At 36.6% G+C, this 19463-nt stretch overlaps 1 protein-coding gene and 1 long non-coding RNA gene across 5 annotated transcripts in view; one reads left to right on the top strand and one right to left on the bottom strand.

Moving 5' to 3' along the window:
- Window positions 1-1304: 1304 nt before the first annotated feature.
- Window positions 1305-9739, bottom strand: LOC131535015 (uncharacterized). The gene is made up of 5 exons (XR_009269482.1): window positions 9502-9739; window positions 8884-8916; window positions 8573-8715; window positions 3123-3204; window positions 1305-1441 (listed from the first exon to the last, which is right to left on the bottom strand). It is a non-coding gene; the product is annotated as an uncharacterized LOC131535015 (long non-coding RNA).
- A 4260-nt stretch (window positions 9740-13999) lies between these two features.
- LOC131535016 (NACHT, LRR and PYD domains-containing protein 3-like) overlaps window positions 14000-19463 on the top strand; it is a 48536-nt gene continuing 43072 nt past the window's right edge. For 2 of the 4 annotated variants that reach the window (XM_058768148.1, XM_058768151.1), the window contains exons 1-3: window positions 16531-16602; window positions 17421-17519; window positions 19292-19396. In XM_058768148.1, coding sequence (XP_058624131.1) covers window positions 17461-17519; window positions 19292-19396 — 164 coding nt within the window. In that variant the 5' untranslated portion in view covers window positions 16531-16602; window positions 17421-17460. Of the gene's footprint in view, window positions 14105-16505; window positions 16603-17404; window positions 17520-19291; window positions 19397-19463 lie in introns of those variants that run through there. The other 2 variants (XM_058768149.1, XM_058768152.1) reach the window with 2 other exon arrangements.

Genomic DNA, 19463 nt, shown 5'->3' on the forward strand with positions numbered 1-19463 from the left:
AGATAGAAAGATTAGAAATATTAGATAGATGAGTTTGAATGGATTAGAAATAGTACATAGAAGGGAAGCTTGATTGAGTCTCAAAGGATTCTGGGAGTTTAAAAGTTGTATTTTGACAGTTGGAGTTTGAATTGTCTTGGCTCATTTGAACATTCCGCATGACTAGCATGTTTCTAACATGATTACATGATTACATGATAACATGACTAGCATGTTTCTAACATGATTAGCATGTTGCTAGCATGTCGCTAGCATGTTTCTATCATGGTTAGTATGTTGCTAGGATAGATAGAAAGATTAGAAATATTAGATAGATGAGTTTGAATGGAATAGAATCACCAAACTCAGCCCAGCTGTTCAGACTGATCTCACTTAGTGTGCTATATCTTTTCTAACTGATTGGATTTATCGTTTTCATAAAACTGAAGATTAAAAATCATAAAATCCCATTGACTTACCATTACGGAATGTTCAAATGAGCCAAGACAATTCAAACTCCAACTGTCAAAATACAACTTTTAAACTCCCAGAATCCTTTGAGACTCAATCAAGCTTCCCTTCTATGTACTATTTCTAATCCATTCAAACTCATCTATCTAATATTTCTAATCTTTCTATCTATCCTAGCAACATAATAACCATGCTAGAAACATGCTAGCGACATGCTAGTAGCATGCTAATCATTTTAGAAACATCCTAGCGACATGCTAGTCACTTGCTAGTCATGCTAGCAACATGCTAATCATGTTAGAAACATGCTAGCGACATGCTAGTCACTTGCTAGTCATGCTAGCAAAATGCTAGCAACATGGTAATCATGTTAGAAACATGCTAGCAACATGCTAGTAGCATGCTAATCATGTTAGAAACATGCTAGTGACATGCTAGTCATGCTAGCAAGATGCTAGTCACTTGGTAATAATGCTAACAACATGCTAGTAACATGCGGCGACATGCTTAGTCATGCTAGCAACATGCTAGTAACATGCTAATCATGCTAGCAACATGCTAGTAACATGCTAATCATGCTAGCAACATGCTAGTAACATGCGAGCGACATGCTAGTCACTTGCTAATCATGCTGCAACATGCTGGTCACTTGCTAATCATGCTAGCAAGATGCTAGTCACTTTGCTAATCATGCTAGCAACATGCTAATCATGCTATCAACCTTTTTCTGGTTTTTACCTTTTAAAAACCAGTAAATGAATACTTAACTAGCCTATTTCAAACTGAAAACCTTTAAACTTCAAGCTTTCACAACTGCTTTAAACATTCAGGCTAGGCTTTCTCAAGCCAACCTAAAGTTTGTCTCGACGAACTTTTTAATCTAGTTGTTCTTATTATAACACATGGCAAAGGTATGAGAAAATTATGTTAAAGGTGTTCTTCCTCCTCTTCGCCGTCCAGAGCCTGCACTGTCAATATCCTTCTCTGGCAGCTGAAAGGGAGGATATCATCATGTTAATGTTGCTAATATATGAACACAATCAGTTTTTTTTTTTTTTATGTTTTTCAAAAGAAATCTCTTCTGCTCACCAAGGCTATATTAATTTGATCAAATTTACAGTACAAAACATTAATATTGTAAAATATATATATTTTTCAATTTAAAATAACAGTTTTCATTCCCTTTTTCTAATACACTTTAAAATGTATTTCATTCCTGTGAGGCAAAGCTGAATTTTTCAGTAGCCTTTACTCCAGTCTTCAGTGTCACATGATCATTCTCATGTACTGATTTGCTGCTTAAGAAACATTTCTGATTATTATCAATCAGTGCATTTACATGCACTTAATCACATTATTGCCTCTCTGACCAAAGTGTGCATGTGCTCATGATGTACATGAATGACGTGACACGCACCTGCAGGGGTGCGTTTCCCAAAAGCATCGATAGCTAACTATGGTCGTTAGTTCCACTGAACTCTATTGGTAACTATGGAACTTGTGACCATAGTTGCTTTTGGGAAACGCACCCCAAATTAGAAACGATGGGGAAGAAAGCTTTGCATTTCTGGAGAGCCGAATCACTAAACTCTGTCAGCACACCAGTCTCTGCTCCTTACCCTCATCCAGCGCAGGCAAACCCAGCTGAAGTGGCATTGCCATCACATTGCTATGGCGGCGAAAAAGCATGGAATACAAACATACAAACGTGTTTTGCATTAGACAAATTAAAACAGCGGCCAGTAACACACCTACTCAGTAACACACCAATTTGTGCTGAGCAGTGAGGTTATGTTATGTGAATAATGGCGGTAAAAAAATAACCACAACTCAAATAATACGAATAATGGAAATTGCATGTAAACGGGAGTGAAGAGCTTTGCTCTTGACATGTAAACATCATAATGTGATTAAGTCCTTACTCTGATTATTGGAAATAATCACATTATTTGTGCACATGTAAACGTAGTCTGTGTTGGAAACAGTTGTGCTCCAACCTTTTGAGCCGTCGTGTAGACCAGTGTTTCCCAACCAGTGTGCCGTGACAGGTCAGGTGTGCCATGGAAGATGATCAAAAACTTCCTTCTCTATTATATTTCGTTAATATTATTTTAAATCGGTGCAATTTGTCATTGTTATCATTAACAACAAGAGAAACTGAGTGCCCATATAGCTACAATAAACTTTATAACCTGCAAACCGATGAAAACGCGATGCTATTAATTTACTGCCTCAGATGCGGCCGTTCTAATGATGGAGAAAACACAGATCTCTGTCAGTCGCTCATCAAAAACCTTGTTAACTCCATTGGAGTATGATTTTCAGAAATTAAGTGCAAGTGTCTGATTATATATAAAGCCAAAATACCAACTCCAGTGACACAATGTTTAATTATTGAGAAAAAAAAAAACTTTCCCCCTTTTTTTTTCTTTCATTTTTATTGGGCAGCACAACTGTTTTCAACATTGAAAATAATCATAAATGTTTCTTGATTTCTGAAGGATCATGTGACACTGACGACTGGAGTAATGATGCTAGAAATCCAGCATTGATCACAGAAATAAATTATATTTTAAAATATATTTCAATCTTTTGACCAGCTGTGTACATTGCTACATTTAAATGAAAACACAACTTGTAATAAACAATACACACATTCTCAAAGAACTTACATTGTGCTGATTACTTCCTTCCCTCGCTGCGGTCTTCTTCAGTCGTTCCCAGACTTCCTTATTTTTCATCTTTCCCTTGAATCTACACAAAAATAAACACATAAAAATAATCAAATAATTTTATAGACAATTTGGATAAGTCACCCAAGACTTTTTTTGATGGTGGCCACAAACTGTGAATCTTTTTGAAATCTTAAGTGGTTCTCCAGCTTCTAAAGGAAAGGCAAATTCTGGGGCCAATTTCACAGAGAATTTGATCTTACTACTAGGTGTCCTAGCTAGGAGATTTAGCTTAAAACCTATTAACAAAACTCTTAAGGGTCTACTTTTAATACTTGTAAGTATTAAAGATATTTGTGTTTCTGGTGTAGAACCAAACTTTATTTATCAAAATTTAATGCTGTATATTGAGCAGTAGTGTTGTCACGGTACCAAAATTTCAGTATTCGGTACCGATACCAGTCAAAATCCACGGTTCTTGGTACCAATTTCGGTACCACATGCTAATTAAAAAAAACACATTATTTTTAATAAAGTCAAACAAAAATAAAAATGTACAAAAATCAATGCCATTCTTTATACTTTATTTAAATTGTGTTTAAACTTTTTCCGCAAGTAATAAAAGTATGAAAAACAGTAAACAAGTTTCACCCAAATTTAATTTGTCTTTTAATTAAATTTAAACACATTGTATTGTTTTGGTAAATAAAGGGTATTTACTATTAAAATTTAAATATGGAAGAAATATTGTGACTTCTTTAAAAAAAAAAAATTATATATATATATATAAAATTATATTTCTGGCACAATGTCTTTAAGATGAACTTTTATTTTGACGGGTTGCCGTGAATACCTTTACATTTCTGTGTATAGCTATATTATATGACGCTGGTTTTACTCAATGAAATGGTAAAATGCTCGCGAGGGGACTCTCAGAGCAGTTCTGTAGATGTTGTTTATGTATTTATGTCCTCATTGAGACGGCAGATGATGAATCACCGCGGCGTCACGCGCTTCAGTGTATGTAGTAAAAAGAAAAAGCAGCGTCTCTGCCATTCATTCACTCACACAGAGACTCGCAGAACATGCGGATTCATATTTGAATCGACTTTTGCGGCTTAATATTTACAGATACTAGTCCACGTCGCGATTTGATTTAAGTGCAATGACCTACTTTTGATTCATTCATCCAAACTTTGACAAATTCCGTGACATTCCGTGCTAAACTGTAAATTCCGTTTTATAACTGGATTCGAGATTCCGTCCGCGTTTTCTGCATCGCGAAATCATCGAACGTCTGGCGTCAAGAACTGGTTGACCAGGTACTCGGTACCACCGGTACTTAAAAACGTGGTACCGTGACATTTTCACTTTTTAGTACCGACTTGGTACCAAGTACCGGGTCTTTTGACAACACTATGGAGCAGCGGACAATGTTAAATCCATATACGAGATACCAGGGCTCGAAATTAACTTTTTTACTTGGTAGCGCTGGTGCTCCCAACTTTAAAACATTAGGAGCACCAGCAAAAATTTAGGAGCACCCACCAAAAATTAATGAGCACCATAACTTCAAATGATATATTAACAGATTTCATCTTTACATTCTTAACTTTAATGCAGATTGGTTAATATATTAGCTGTCAATCACTCAAGTCACTGCTTTCCGCTGTCAGGTGACAGGGAGCTATAACTACCGCGGGAAATGCAAAGGACTGAAGAAGAAAGAAAATGAAAAGAAACACTGACAGATTTCTTTCGTAAGTCACTGTTAATAAGTGAGTCACTGCGATTGAACCGAATCATTTAAACGGTTGATTCATTCAGGAACGCATGTTGCTCAGAGACGCAAAACAGTGCTGTGGCTTTGTTTGGAATTATTTCTGATGTCGAAATGGAGCAAAAACAGGAAATATGGCATCTAAAACGTAAGTCTCTTAATATTAACTTCTTGTTTATTGACCTGTTGTATAAAATCAATATCACATTTGTAATCATGCTGATTTTTGGAGGAAAGAACGGCACTGTTCGTGTGATATTAACTATATGAAATGATATAAAGCCCCCAAATCTTGCATTTTGTTAGGATTTTAATAGGTTGAATCATGCAGTGAAAACGCACTGTCCTACTAGACTTCATCACGTCATTTTTGCTTGCACTCTCTGTAGGTGTTTGGTTTGATTTTTGCAATGTCAAATCACACATCGTTAAAACAACAATTACGATATTATCGCAGACCCTTACGTGAGCATCCTGACAATTAAAGGCCTTAACGATTGAACCTGACGGTCCTGAACATTTTGCCACACACTCGTCCCTGCATTTCTTGTGTTTGGCACTCTCTCTGTATTTAACCAAGCTCTCGAGCTTAAAATGTGTAGATTCGGTGGCGAATGCTGTTAGTGTTACCTGCAAACTCCGTCCCACAGACTTTAAAGTGAATGCAGTGCATAGAGCAGGGTGCATCTTCATAGCGGAGCCACTCGAAGTCTTTCAACCATTCTCTCCGAAAACTGTACACCATTTCGGCTGGTGGGTCAACATTCACCATATGATCGCTATCCCTAGCACCATTATTTGTAACTTTAGGTGGTTTACAAAAGAAATCTGTCTGTGTTTCCTTTCATTTTCTCTCTTCTTCAGCCCTTTGCATTTCCCGCGGTAGTTCGCTCCCTGTCACCTGACAGCGGAAAGCAGTGACTGAGTGATTGACAGCTAATATTAACCAATCTAAAATCTGCATTAAATTTAAGAATGTAAAGATGAAGTTATGTAACCTTTGATAGAACGGCAGACCGGTCACCATATCAGCACACAGAAGGCACATAACTGTGAACGTTTTTAGAGAAATGAAAACAGGTCGCACTACAACAAATATATGCACTCGCACAAATGCTCCCAAATATATTTTGAGGTCGCACAGATTAAATTATGGGAGCATATGGCATCATTGCCTTTTGAAGTGTAATCCAGCCTTACCGCGACTCTTGTTTTTCCGTCCCCAACTGTAAGACCTCTTGAAATTATAATTAAGACATTTCTTATACCATTTATCATATTTAAAACTTTTTATGGCCTTAAGTTTGATACAACTCACTTTAAGAGTTTTTAAGGACCCGCGGGAGATCTGTATTTAAGGTAGCAGGCGGTGATACATTTTGGTAGCCCGACTGGAAAACACAATAGCCCCGGGACGTCGGGCTAGCGATTTTGCGAGCCCTGTACATTGTTGGTAGGCACCACCTAGCGTGCAGGCGTGAATTAGCACAAGGTGAACAATCGTTTCGCGCTCAGCGTGAAAGCACCGTCGTCGGCAATTCGCATTGCGCTCAGTGTGGAACGGCCTTTATTTCACTAAAATGTTTCACTAAATGTGTAGATTTTATCAAATTATTGTGCACCCATGATTTTTCTAGAGTATCTTTTGTTGCTGAATTATCCAATAATCTAGTTTATAATAGTACTTTTGTAATAGATTATGATTACAGTATTGACCCAAATATGTATTTTTCTTGGAAATACATCTGAAAAAACGCGGTCGTTTTATATTCAGGGTCTAGACTTTGACATGTCAATAATAGACCCACAACAATAGGTGGCGCCAAAAACGCATAAAACGAGTGTGCGATGAAATATATAATGTAATGTGCGTTGTAAAGATCGCGAGTGAAAACAAAAGAAAAAGAAAAGCTTACAGCGGCATGAGTCGTGACTGTCATGTTAGCCTGATGGGAGCAAACTTGCTCTGTAAGTGATTTTAACCCTCTAAGCGCCAAAATCGCAAAATTGCGACAAGACATCATACTTCATTAAATTGACTGTAGTTCCTAATATAGTGTAATATCTCATTTGTATTCCCTACCACTAGATGGCAGACATGTAGTACTTCGATTCTAGACCAAAATTGTTTGAGGAAATAGCAGAGAAAGTGAACTATGGTGTCATTGATGCGGAAGCAGTTCAGTTTATAGCGTCTGAGTAAATTGTGAGATTTGTGAGAGAAAATCACCAATTTTCTAATAAAAAGTTGTACCGTGAAGATGTGTTGCAAATGTTATTCGCCTATTCTGACTCTGAAGGGGAATATTTGCCTTTTGGAAATGGCGATCGGCCGTCTAATGATCGCGCATCTCCCGTTACATCTTCGCATGCGCAATGGCGCCGCCGTAAAAGGCGAGAGTGTTCACGAAGCACCATCAAGTGATCATTTGGACCCTTTGCCCAACAGGGATGGGGGTGGCAGGGGTGGACGTGGTAGTGTCAATAGGAGAGGCTCCGCGTTGCTGATGATCAGCCAGATTGTGTCTTTTTTTTTCTGATTGCGCATGCTCAAAGGGCCGCCGGCAGGCAGTACAGGTGCAGTCAGTGTGGGGTAGGTCTGTGCGCTGTGCCATGCAATGAGAGGTACATACTCTCAAGAACTAAAAAAACTGACACCTAGATATCTGATTGGGCAGATAGCTGCTCAACTGATCAAAAAATAGGCACATGTATTTTACTATGGCACAGTAATATAGTAATAATTTACTACTTTCTCCTATTTTACTGTTGATTTCCTCTTTCCCTGATCATTTGGAATGAGGATAAAAAGACAAAACAAAAAACACGCAAATAAGTTCAAACATCCATTCAATATTTATTATTTCCTGAATATTATGAAATTCAAGAGTGCCGCCCCCTGATGACATCATAATATGCAAATTAGATGAGTATATTTACAACCCACATAAACTTTAGGTCATGCCCAACATTTTTCTAATTTACAGTAGATCTCTATCTTTAAGCCCTTTCAAGCCACAAGCTTTTGAAATCTTCATGTCAAAATCCAGCATTTTTCCAAAAAAACCCTGGCGCCTAGAGGGTTAAAACATGACAGTACCCAGATTTGAAGACTACAATGATATTTAACTTCTACTGTAAATACAATTTTGGTAGGCTACTATGAGATGGATAGCCTAAATGTTATATAATTCAGATGGGCTACCTGTTATTTTTATGGTATAAAAAAAAGTGTATATTTTTAAATGTCATTGTTGGTACACTTTACCAGTATTTACCATACTTTCTAAACAAAAATTAAAATAGGAAGAATATGCAATATGAAAATAATTTAAGAAAAAATGTGTTTTACAGAGAGAGGAAAAAAACAAGAATTGGTTTTCAAAAAGCCTTTTTCCAAAAGGTACATCTGGAAAAAGGGGGGTCATCTTATAATCAGGGTCGTCTTATATTCGGGTCAATACGGTATATATTTTTTCATTTGTTATTTTTCATTAAAATGAAGTTGTCTATTTAGCAGATTGTGTTTAACATACAAATGAGCGATGATCAGGTCAACACACAGAAGGATAGAAATTCTACATTGATAAAAAAAAAAAACTGCACTGGTATCGGATCGGTTCTGAAAAATTAGTTTCGTTGAATCCCTAAATCCAACCCTGTGGATTACCTGCCTCTCCTCCAGAGCCTGTAGTCGTGTGGGTCCAGGAAGGGTGCTTATATGTCTGGATACCGCTGCACAAATCTTTCAACCATGAGAAATACAGTTCCAGCATGTCTTCAAATCCAGGACAACAGAATGGTCAGGATGACCTGAAACATATAACCAACTGAAATCAATTTAAATGTATTTTGTCTCGCCTGAGTGATGCTGAAACAACCAGGTTTCAGCATCACTAAAACTTAGTTTTACAGCAATGAATAAAACATTTATAATACTATGTTGTAACAAATGAGCATCTTTTCTTATAAGCAACTCACTGAATCATTGACTCAACTGGTGGTAGTCAGGACCTAAAAAAAAGTGAACCATTAGTTTATTAAAGATTTGTTGAAACTAAAGTATCAGATCTATTTGAGAATTAAACTAGCATAAAAAGCATGTAAAAAACACCATTAACGAGCAGATGACACAATTTACAGGCCTGTCACTTGAGGGGGAAAGGTGGAAATTATTAATCCCAGACACTGAACATGATTTCGGCAGCCTCGGTCTAATTAAACTTCATACAGCGGTTTATATTCAAGTTTACAGTATGGCTAGCATGAGCATCATCGACTAGCGACAGTCAAACAAACTAATTAACTTTACTACGGTTAAAGTTTAAAGAATTTGAAAGTGAATTCTGTATAGTTTATCGTGTTAAATTTCAAATAACTAAAAGAAAGGTATAAAATTTTATCTCAAGGTTTTAACGGTTAACGTTACCTCAGACCGCCTCATGAGACTGCTCGTGAGCTAATTAACCGAACAGGGCATTTATTTATTAAATTAAACTGGAAAACCTACAAAAATTACAAAACACTACTCATCTTTGGTGACATCTAACGTTATAAATCAGCAAAAACGATGAATACAAGTAGATTTATAGCGCTTACCTTTTCCTCCGTGTCTGTCTGCTGGAAGTTGACCGTTAATGACGGGCACGCGCACTCTCGCGCAGTACTCAGACAGTGACGCGCCGCGCGCTGCTTGTTTAAATGTTAATTTGTCCCGTGCCCTCTTTCAATAAATCTCATTCTCAGTCATTCACAAACATGTAATTAACAATGATCACCATTTGCTAAGCAAGCTATTTGGTTTTTGTTTTGTCCTTAATTTGATGACACACACACACACACACATATATACAAATATAATAATTCATGCCATCTTTTAAACTGCTTGATGAATTCAGTATTTCCCAAAATATTAGCTATCCAAATGGTATCTTAACATGATAATACATGTAGTGCAATAATATGGAAAGTTACCATGAGACCAGATGACCACGTCGCTACAACGTTCTTCATGGGACTATCTAGTGACGTCTTTTGAGGACGTGCCCACGACGTTTCTGGAACGTTAGCCAAGATTCTAAAAAATGGAACTTTACCACGACGTCGTCACAACGTTCTGTGTTTGCTGGGTTAGAGATATCATAGGCTAGTTGATAAATAGATTATTTCATATTGATAGATTACATAATAATAGAAGCTCCACGCAAGAGATGCCGTGCATCTGTGGTGTGGGAGCATTTCCATTTGGAAACACAAAATAAAGTGAGATGTATGTATTGTGATAGGCAGCTAGCCTACTGTAATAATACATCATCCATGATACACCATTTGAGGAGCACTCCTCCTGCCCTTTTGAGGGGTGCAGAGCATGGGCGTCGCTAGGCCATTTTTAGGGGGGCTTTAGCACCATCACGTTATTGCTATTTTCATTTGAAAATTTAGCTTTCAATATAGAACATAATATTACAGTGCATGTGGCATTAACTACCATACAGTTATGCATAGAAATGATTAAAGACAGTGACCGACAGCATTCAGTCAATGCACTAATTTTAATTGCATATCAGAGTGATTGACAGAGATTGAAACATTGTGTGTGTGTGTGTGTGTGTGTGTGTTTTGTACTAATTAAAAAAAAAAAAAAAAAATCTTTATTGTTTGAATTGAATTTATGTAGAACGGTTCTACAATTTTTTGTACAAATTTTCAATATTTTTTTTTGTAAATATTTATTTTTTATTATTATACCCTCATTGGGGTATGTGAAATACCGTATAGTTTGTACAATTGTTTGTACGTGTATATCTGGCGACAAACCCATAAATGATCTGTCAAGTAATGTTTTTGAAGATTTTATGGTACATCTCCACATCTGGGGGTTTTCATGTTTCATGTATCAGGTTGCATTCCAAGGCATGATGTGTTATGGACTCTCTCTGCATGGGTGTGTGAGAAAAAGAAGGATGTATTGATGAGCAATAACAAATAAACTATTTTAACAGATCATGAGAACATATCACAATATGCGTGTGCGTACCCGCAATATATTATGATGACTGTATAAAAAGAAATTAAATAAAATATGTAACACTCCTAATAATGAAATTGGAATAAAACAATAAATAAAGAAATGGGTAAAAAATCCTCTTACATTTTTTTCCAAGAGAAAATGATTTCCACCTCGTGCAAGGATGACCATTCTTCAAATGAAAGGTTTAAGTTGGAAAGAAGAAATTTTTCTTTGAGTTCTCTTTCTCCACCCTCACACTCTCTCTCTCTCTCTCTCTCTCTTTCATACACACAAACACACACACACACATGCACATTTGCTTAGCTATCTAAATGGTGATATTACACAGAATCCTGATGTTTTTATCTACAGATAATTATACATTTTACAACCCATCACAGAAAATAAATAAATAATTGATGTGCTTTATAAGTAATTTACTCATGGGGCTCAATAAAATTGTCCATGCAATGTAAAAATGTTCCTCTCTCTGAGAGGACACTTGGCCCCTACACAATAGGTTAAACAAGTACACAAACATACATTCAATAGTTCGAGTCTTATTCTCTTCTTTTAAATGAAATGAATATAAATAAATTATGAGATCACACACAATATAAAACAAAGCAAAACATTTACACTAGCTTTAAGTAACAAAAAAATTTGTAATGAGGAGCCGGTGACGTCAAAATAAGTATAAGTATAATTTTAACAAGCCAAACAGTAAGGGCTATTGTGGTGTCCGAACATCTCAATGTCATGTTTTATGGAGGTTCTCCATAGACATAATTCAATTCAATTTATGTTTATTTGTATAACTTTTTCACAAAACAAACTGTTGCTAAACAGTTTCACAGAAATTAAAGTTTCTTCATTATATTTAGAAATGTTTATATTCATATTTACATTATATTTTTGAATTTTATACAGTATCGTCCCCTTAACCTACCCATCACGGGGCTGCCGCTTGACTTTTAGTTTTGTGTTTATTTTATTATCAGAGTGTTTAAATGTTCGCCGGTTCCCGCCTCCTTAGTTGTTTGCACTTGGCGAGGGGAGAGACGTAATTTCCTCATTATCTTCAGCTGGGATGTTCCCGTGACAACGCAGCAAATCTGCTGACGCACACCGGCATAAAAAAAATATACATTTTATTTTAAATGTTGTATGCGTTATATAGCAAAAAAAAATGTTAAAAACGTTTTAAAATATAAAATGTACGTTCATTTGCAACAGTTATGCTAACAACAATAAAAAGACATTTATTTGAATGGTATATGTATTGTTTTTGTGTGATATTTCCAAAACAATGACATCTAGCTGGCAGAAATAATGCAGGTGAGTGCAGTATGTCAAATAAAGTGTTACGTGTCTGCTTGTCTGAGATCCCCGTTGTCCTTCTTTGGTTTAGTTCCGTTCCTCATTAGTTAATTATCGTTTGATTGTCCCCACCTGTGTTTGATTACGTTGTTTGCTTGTTCTCTTGTTCTCTTGCCTTTAAAAGTCCTCAGTTGTCCCTCTTTGTTTGTCCGTTCTTAATGTTAAAATAAGTGCCACTTTCCACCGTCCCATGGACCTCCCAGACACCACGGGATTGAGTTGGAGAGAGGCCATTATAACTAATTACTTTTTTAAAGTAACGTGGTTGTCAATGGGCTCCGCGTTTGTGGTCTAGTACAAACACCCTACCACCAGTCTTCATGGGTCCAGTACGGGTTGCAGGCGAAGCTAGCAGAGGCAGAGGTGGCATATATGTAGTTCCTATACAGAGGGGGGAAAAAATTAATACATTTCTGCATTCTGAAAATTCTTATTGAGGGTCCACATGGGAACCATGATATGAGGACAGCGAGGGCACAGGCAGTGTACCAGTGGTGTCTGCAACAAGTTGAATATTTAGTTTAATGTGTAAGGGCTCGCTCTAAATATCTCTGTTCTGAGACAGTCAGACAGCCTAGAATGCGCGCAAAGAGCGCTCCCTCATAATCACTATAGCTGTCTCTCACTTCAGTTCATTGCGATCTCACGACCAGGGCCGTAGCTAGTGGGGTGAAAGGTGGTGACAATTCTAGGGGCCCCCACCACCCAGGGGGCCCCACAAAATCCAGGAATTATACTATATAGGCCCATGTTCTGTGAATAATTCTAATATTTTATTAGTTGTATAACTGAGATATTATGAAAACCACAAAAAAAGCATGCAATTTGGTTAAATACATTTTCTAATATCTGCTCCTCTACCCTCCCGAAAAATGGTTTAGTCTGATACGGAGTATTCTCAGAAGTCCCACCCCAGATCGTGAACAAGAAGACCAATCAGAGTTGAGACGTCAGATGAAGTTAGCGATGTACATTAGTGATGGGAAGTTCGGATCATTTTACTGACTCATTCACCTTTGAGTCTCGTTCAGCAAAATGGACGAATCTTTTTTCGAGTCATTTCGTTCGTTTTAGCAAAATATAATTAAAATGTTACGTGCTACTTCCCTAACACATCTACTACTTATGCAAACGTTGATCACACTACAAACAATACAAAACTAATGCTATAAGAAACAGAAAAGATTAATTCATTGTTTACCTGGGTCTGTCTAATATTAGCTCACCTCTTATCTGACAAGTCTTCGGGTTTGAGTCGTTCATTCATCACATGACAGCATCATAAGCTAAACCTATGCAGTCAGAGCCGGAAGGAGAATTGATTAGTTCGTATCCCGAGTCTTTCGAGTCGTTCGTTCTTTTGTCAAGTGACGTGACAGCATTGGACAGATAAATTAGTTAATTTACAAGCTTCCTTACAAACGGGTGCATAGTAGTTATTATTATTATTATTATTATTATTTACTCTTACAGTTACTGCATAGGTTACGCGTATGGGGCTGTCACGTGATGAACGAACGACTCAAATCCGAAGACTCGAAACAGGTGAACTAATTCAGTGCAGAACCTATAGGATGTTGCGCATGCACGACTGAACAAATCACTCTCCGAGACGACTCGTACTTCCCGAGTCACATTAAAGATTCGTTCAAAAAGAACGGATCGTTCAAGAACGACCCTAATGTACATGCTGACTGACAATGTCGGGGAAAAGAAAATATAAATCAGATTACCAGAAACGGAATGAAAAGAAGGAGAGAGAGGCCAGGAGAATTGCTGTATCCCAGTCTATCAAGACCTTCTTTAAGACAGGTTAGTATGTTGTCATGTAAACTATCGACCACCACTGCCGCCATCACATAATTTTATTTAGGCTACTGGCGGCGTGTCGACGCCGACCATATAAGCGTAGTCAAAACCCCAGGTTTTATTTTTAGGGGTTCAAGCACGCAGTGCTGAAATCCTATTGTATTTGTTAGGATTTTTTATTATTATTATTATTCCGCACTAAAACTTATCCTGCAGCCCAAATCGTAAGAGTTAGAGAGCTGAAACTTGGTCAGATGGTAGTAGTCTGGCTCGCTACTCAGGCGCAAAGGCATTAGGTTCAGTAAAAACCTTTATATGCATTTATTTGTTAACTGTTTTGTTATTTTGTAAGAAACGCCTATTAGGATATATGTGGGCCTCCATGCTTGTATATTGTACAGTATATGATATGTGTGTGTGGGGGGGGGCCCACATCAATATTTTTTCAGGGGGCGCCCAATCCTCTAGCTACGGCCCTGCTCACGACGTTCCGTTAATAAGCGCTACACTGCACAATGAATCTCTTATTTACATCGTATCTACACTTTGTTATAATGAGATGATCCCCGAACTTGCAGAACTCAGCACATAACAAAATCTCGGCATTTTGATCGGTAAGTGGATTCTAACTTAAACACTTCTGGTCACTGCGTTCAAGAAATCAGCGCACATGTCTGTGAACGGCTACATTGCTCAACGCTGCAGATATGTTTCGCCAATATCAGATGGGGCCCCCTGATTCCCCGGGGCCCTAACGCTTACCTCGCTTATTGGTTAAATTCGCCCCTGCAGACACCAATAATTATACTCCAACAGAAGATGCTAATTGCATCAATACATAAGTCAGCAAGATTCTGGTTGGTAGATAAACGTAGAAAATCTCCACACATGAACGTAAAACATATCTTCTAGTTATTATTTTGGTGACAAGTGATCAGAGGTCAGACGCAATAGGTCTCTCCAGAGATATATCTGTTACCCTGGACATCAGGGTGACGGCAAATGACGATTTCCTCCTGGAGCTCTCTTTCTCTCTGCATCTAGCTGCAAAGATGCCGGGCTCTGCCCTGAATCTTATCAAATATGGTTAACTACACACACACAATGAGAGCAGCTTCTTAGAGAGTAAAAAGGCAGACTAAAGCCATATTCAACTTATTTTCTAACATGCATGAATGTATCATTGATTAATAATTATTTAAGAAGAAAAAAATATTATGAAGGTCGTGATGTTTCCAGGATTCCACTCCTTCATAATTCATATCAATTTAAGAAATCAATTTACATTTATTGGAAAAGATTAATTTCTATCACTGCTGTGAACTGACCACCACACAGAATATGCAGAATATCAAAAACTTTAGGAGTCAGCTGTCCACAGTAGTCCTTAAGATACCAGCACAATAACACACTCAGCAAAATATCATCTAATTATCATTATCGATAAAATACCAGAAAATATTGAGATATATTTTTTGTCAATATTGCACACACCCCTAATATATTTAATGTTTTGTTTACATTTTGTTTTTTAAATAAATATGAGAAGTGCCCTTTTTTTCACTTGAGCCCCTGCCTCTCAAAATGTCTGTGCACGTCCCTGCTAAGAAATAAGGGGACAATATGAGAGAGAAACAACACCAAAAATTAAAATTGAAGGCAATGTATCCCTTCAAATGTGTTACTGTCTTCAATCCCGTCACACCTTGTCACATTAATATTTTTGGAAAAAATATAGGGAAGACAATTAAGAATGAAAGCATTTCTTGCTGATTACCATCTGACACGTTAAGGACTACAACAATGAAATTGTTTTTAGTTAAACTTCTAAATTAAAAATATTTTTGACAAAAATAAAGAGACCATAGACACAGAATTTGTGTAGTGTAGTGTTTAGCTTCAGTCCTTGATAAATGTTACATTTGTTATCATTAAATTGCTATGAGGGACACATGAGCAGTAGGTAGATGTTTATTTTATAACAAGTTCTGTGTAAAATCCTTTTTAAACTAATCCCATTTTGTCCGTTACGGGGTTGAGAAAAAAAGGTGTCTAAATCTGAAAATAATTAAAGGTCTTTAATGCCTGAGGTGGGAAAATAAGATTTTTTGGAGGTTTGATATGTGCCTAATGATGTGGGGTATTTAGAAAATGAATCGTATGTAGTTGAAATGTTACCGAATCCCAGAAATATATATATATGTATATATATAATATATGTGTGTGTATGTGTGAAAGAACATTTTCATTAATCTTTATTTCTAAGGGTTTGTGTCAGAACAAAATTAGCTCAAATAAAATAATGTTTAACACAAAGAAGGAGAGTAGGTCAGTTAATGCTGTTAATCATTAAAAGTCTTCAAATGGAAAAGCAGTTGATGACGCAGAATCTCTTTTATCACAGAATGGACTTTGATTCTATCCAAGATAGCGATCACAAATTGAAAGTGTTTCAAAGTCTTCTGGATTACGTTCCTGCTGTGCAAGACCTTCTGTACTTAGTAAGTTTTAATAACACAATTACAGTTTTTGGGGGGAAATGAAGGGATTTTATATAGGTAAGATTTAAAGGGATAGTTCACCCAAAAATGAAAATTAGCCCATGATTTACTCACCCTTAAGCCATCCTAGGTGTATATGACTTTCTTCTTTCAGACAAATTCAATCAGAGTTATATTAAAAAATGTCCTGCCTCTTCCAAGCTTTATAATGGCAGTGAATGGTGGGGGTGGGGGTGGGGGGTAATAAAGGCTTTCTGAAGTGAATCAATGCATTTATGTAAGAAAAATGTCCATATTTACAACTTTGTAAACCGTAATCTCTAGCTTTCGCTAACTGTCATACGTGCGTTCACGAGAGGGTGGCATTCCAGCAGATGATGTAGGCATAGCGTAAGATGCTAGTCTCGTGAGAACCAAGTTTTATTTACAGCAAAGGAAAACCAGTCCACTCTTGGCTTATATCGAAATCCTCTGACATTTTTCTCTCCTCGTTTTTTACTTCTAATTTGTGACCAGTGTTTTGTTTGCATTTCTCACTGGAGCTTACGCTATGGCTACATTCTACGTCATCTGCTGGAACGCCACTCTCTCGTGAACGTGCATAGGACAGTTAGCGGAAGTTTTACAGAAAAGATTACGGTTCATAAAGTTTTAAATATTGATATTTTTCTTACACAAATGCAGTTTGGTTACAATATTTGTTTGTAGCCCATTTTATTTTTATATTGCTTGATTGTTAATTCTTCTCTTTATCATTTATCCTTCTGAAATATGTTATTGATCTCAGTAACATGCTGAGCAGCTGATTGTCTTCACAGATACCAGTGCTGATGTTTGCACTGGCAGTTTAGCTGCAGTATGTCAGAAGAGAAAGAAAAGGACTCCCCATCTGAGATGAGTCTCTCAGAGGAACAGAGGTAAGACTGAGTCTGTTTTCAGAGAATAATTTAAACACTACTGAACACTATTAATGCTGTGCAAAACATCCATCCAGAGCTTCATAAATTTTTTTTACAAATTTACAGTTTACAGAGGTTTATTGTCTTACATGGAAACAAGTATCAATCACAAAGCACTCATGAGAATGGTTAAAAAAAAAGTAACTCCAAACTGAGTGTGTTGATAATTGAGTCAGTATAGTAAATATGATTGCAAGCAAAGATAAATACTCAGTAATAAGGTAGGTGGGCACATTTTGAGGCCAATAGAGCAAAGCAGGAAATAGTGTGCCTTTTTTCCCAGTTCTACTTGCACATGACAAAGGGCAGGTTTTATTATGGCAGAACAAAAAGTAACAAGATTAGATTGGTGCAAAGTTCCACCAGTTGCAGAGTTTTATTTATAACCAAAAATAAATAAATAAATTATGTTGTTACTTCCGTTTCAGTCTTTCTTTAGCTAACAGAAGTATCACTCTTGTGATTGATGGACAAACATGATTTTTTCTGAACACACGTCCTTGATTGTATACAATGATGACATGTTAAAGGCATGTAGAGGGGAAATTGTGACTTCAAGTTTTTACTGATTTCAAATCCTTGTGTTTCAGAAGGGTAAAAACAACAATTTATATTTTAAAATGGGGAGTTAGTTTTGAGTTCTGAAACTTGCAATATGATTTTATTGCAGAGAAACCACTTATATGTATAAATATCAAGAACATTTTGATTTTCCATTTCATGACCCCTTTAACAACACAGACAGCAGTATGTATATTAGGCTGCTGTTTACAGTTTCTTAGGGCACAGTCAACTGTTTTTAGATGAATATTTGCCAAGCCAACCATTTCGACATTATTGTGTGTGTGTTTGACCATTTAAGATTAATTGAGAACAAGAACTCAGTGCTGACTCACCGGCAGCTTTCTGTGAGCTCCTTTCGAGTTTATCAGTCACTGCCAGTACTGCATTGAGGGGCTTTTTTGTTGCAGCTTATCAATAATTATAGATATTTATTTTCTCTAATCATATTAACATATGTGCAGGATATCATTTCATCAGTTTTAGTTTAATGTAAAATTGCCTATGTAAACTTTATTTTAGGTAGGCTATAATTCTGGTTATGGTTTGGTTGATGACTAACAAACAAACAAAAAAAAAAATGTATAACTGGAATTCTGGTGTATCATTATGTTCTTCATTATTTTAGCAGCTGACATGTAAATGTTATGGATCAAATCTGTGCCAAGTAAATGGGTTCTACAAAACGGATATCCTCATTCAACTAAATACAAATTCAAATACTACTTATTAACAGTAATAAGCGTAAGCTCGGTAATTACCTCTTTCTTCTCAATATCGTATTATAAATTGTCATCTGACTGCAAGTTCAGGATTTCAGTTGTAAATGTGAAGGTAGGAGAAGCACAGCAGGCAGCGAGTCGGGCAAAGGCATACTGAAGAGATTGAGCAGAATATTTTCACTTGAGCCTTTTTGTTTTAAATAATTCAAATGATGTACATAATAACTTTCAGGGAATAGGAAAACCTATTTTTGGCTGTAGGTAGTAATCTACCTAATCAGAATCTATCAGGAAAATTTTACTGAGGCACAGCAAAACTTTACTGGGGCTTGTGTGCTTAATTATAGTTTTAGTAAAACTATATTTAATTGCCATTTCAAAGATAAAACCTCTTTTATTTGGGTGAGGTTCAGCAGTGTTTTTCCTCTCTGTTCTTTCTGTCATTAGTGAAAGATCAGGCTCACCTGTGTCCAGCTCTGTGTCTGTGAAAAGTGACCAGTCAAAAGGTGAAGTAGCGAACTTCAATGAGGAAACACCATCAGCTACCAAAAGGTATTTTATGTGTTGCTTATATATAAAATGTAAAAATACAAACTCGTGATTTGATTTTCAGTTTGGA

Source organism: Onychostoma macrolepis, unplaced genomic scaffold, assembly GCF_012432095.1.
Source record: "Onychostoma macrolepis isolate SWU-2019 unplaced genomic scaffold, ASM1243209v1 Scaffold1, whole genome shotgun sequence".
In the NCBI taxonomy this organism is placed as follows: domain Eukaryota; kingdom Metazoa; phylum Chordata; class Actinopteri; order Cypriniformes; family Cyprinidae; genus Onychostoma; species Onychostoma macrolepis.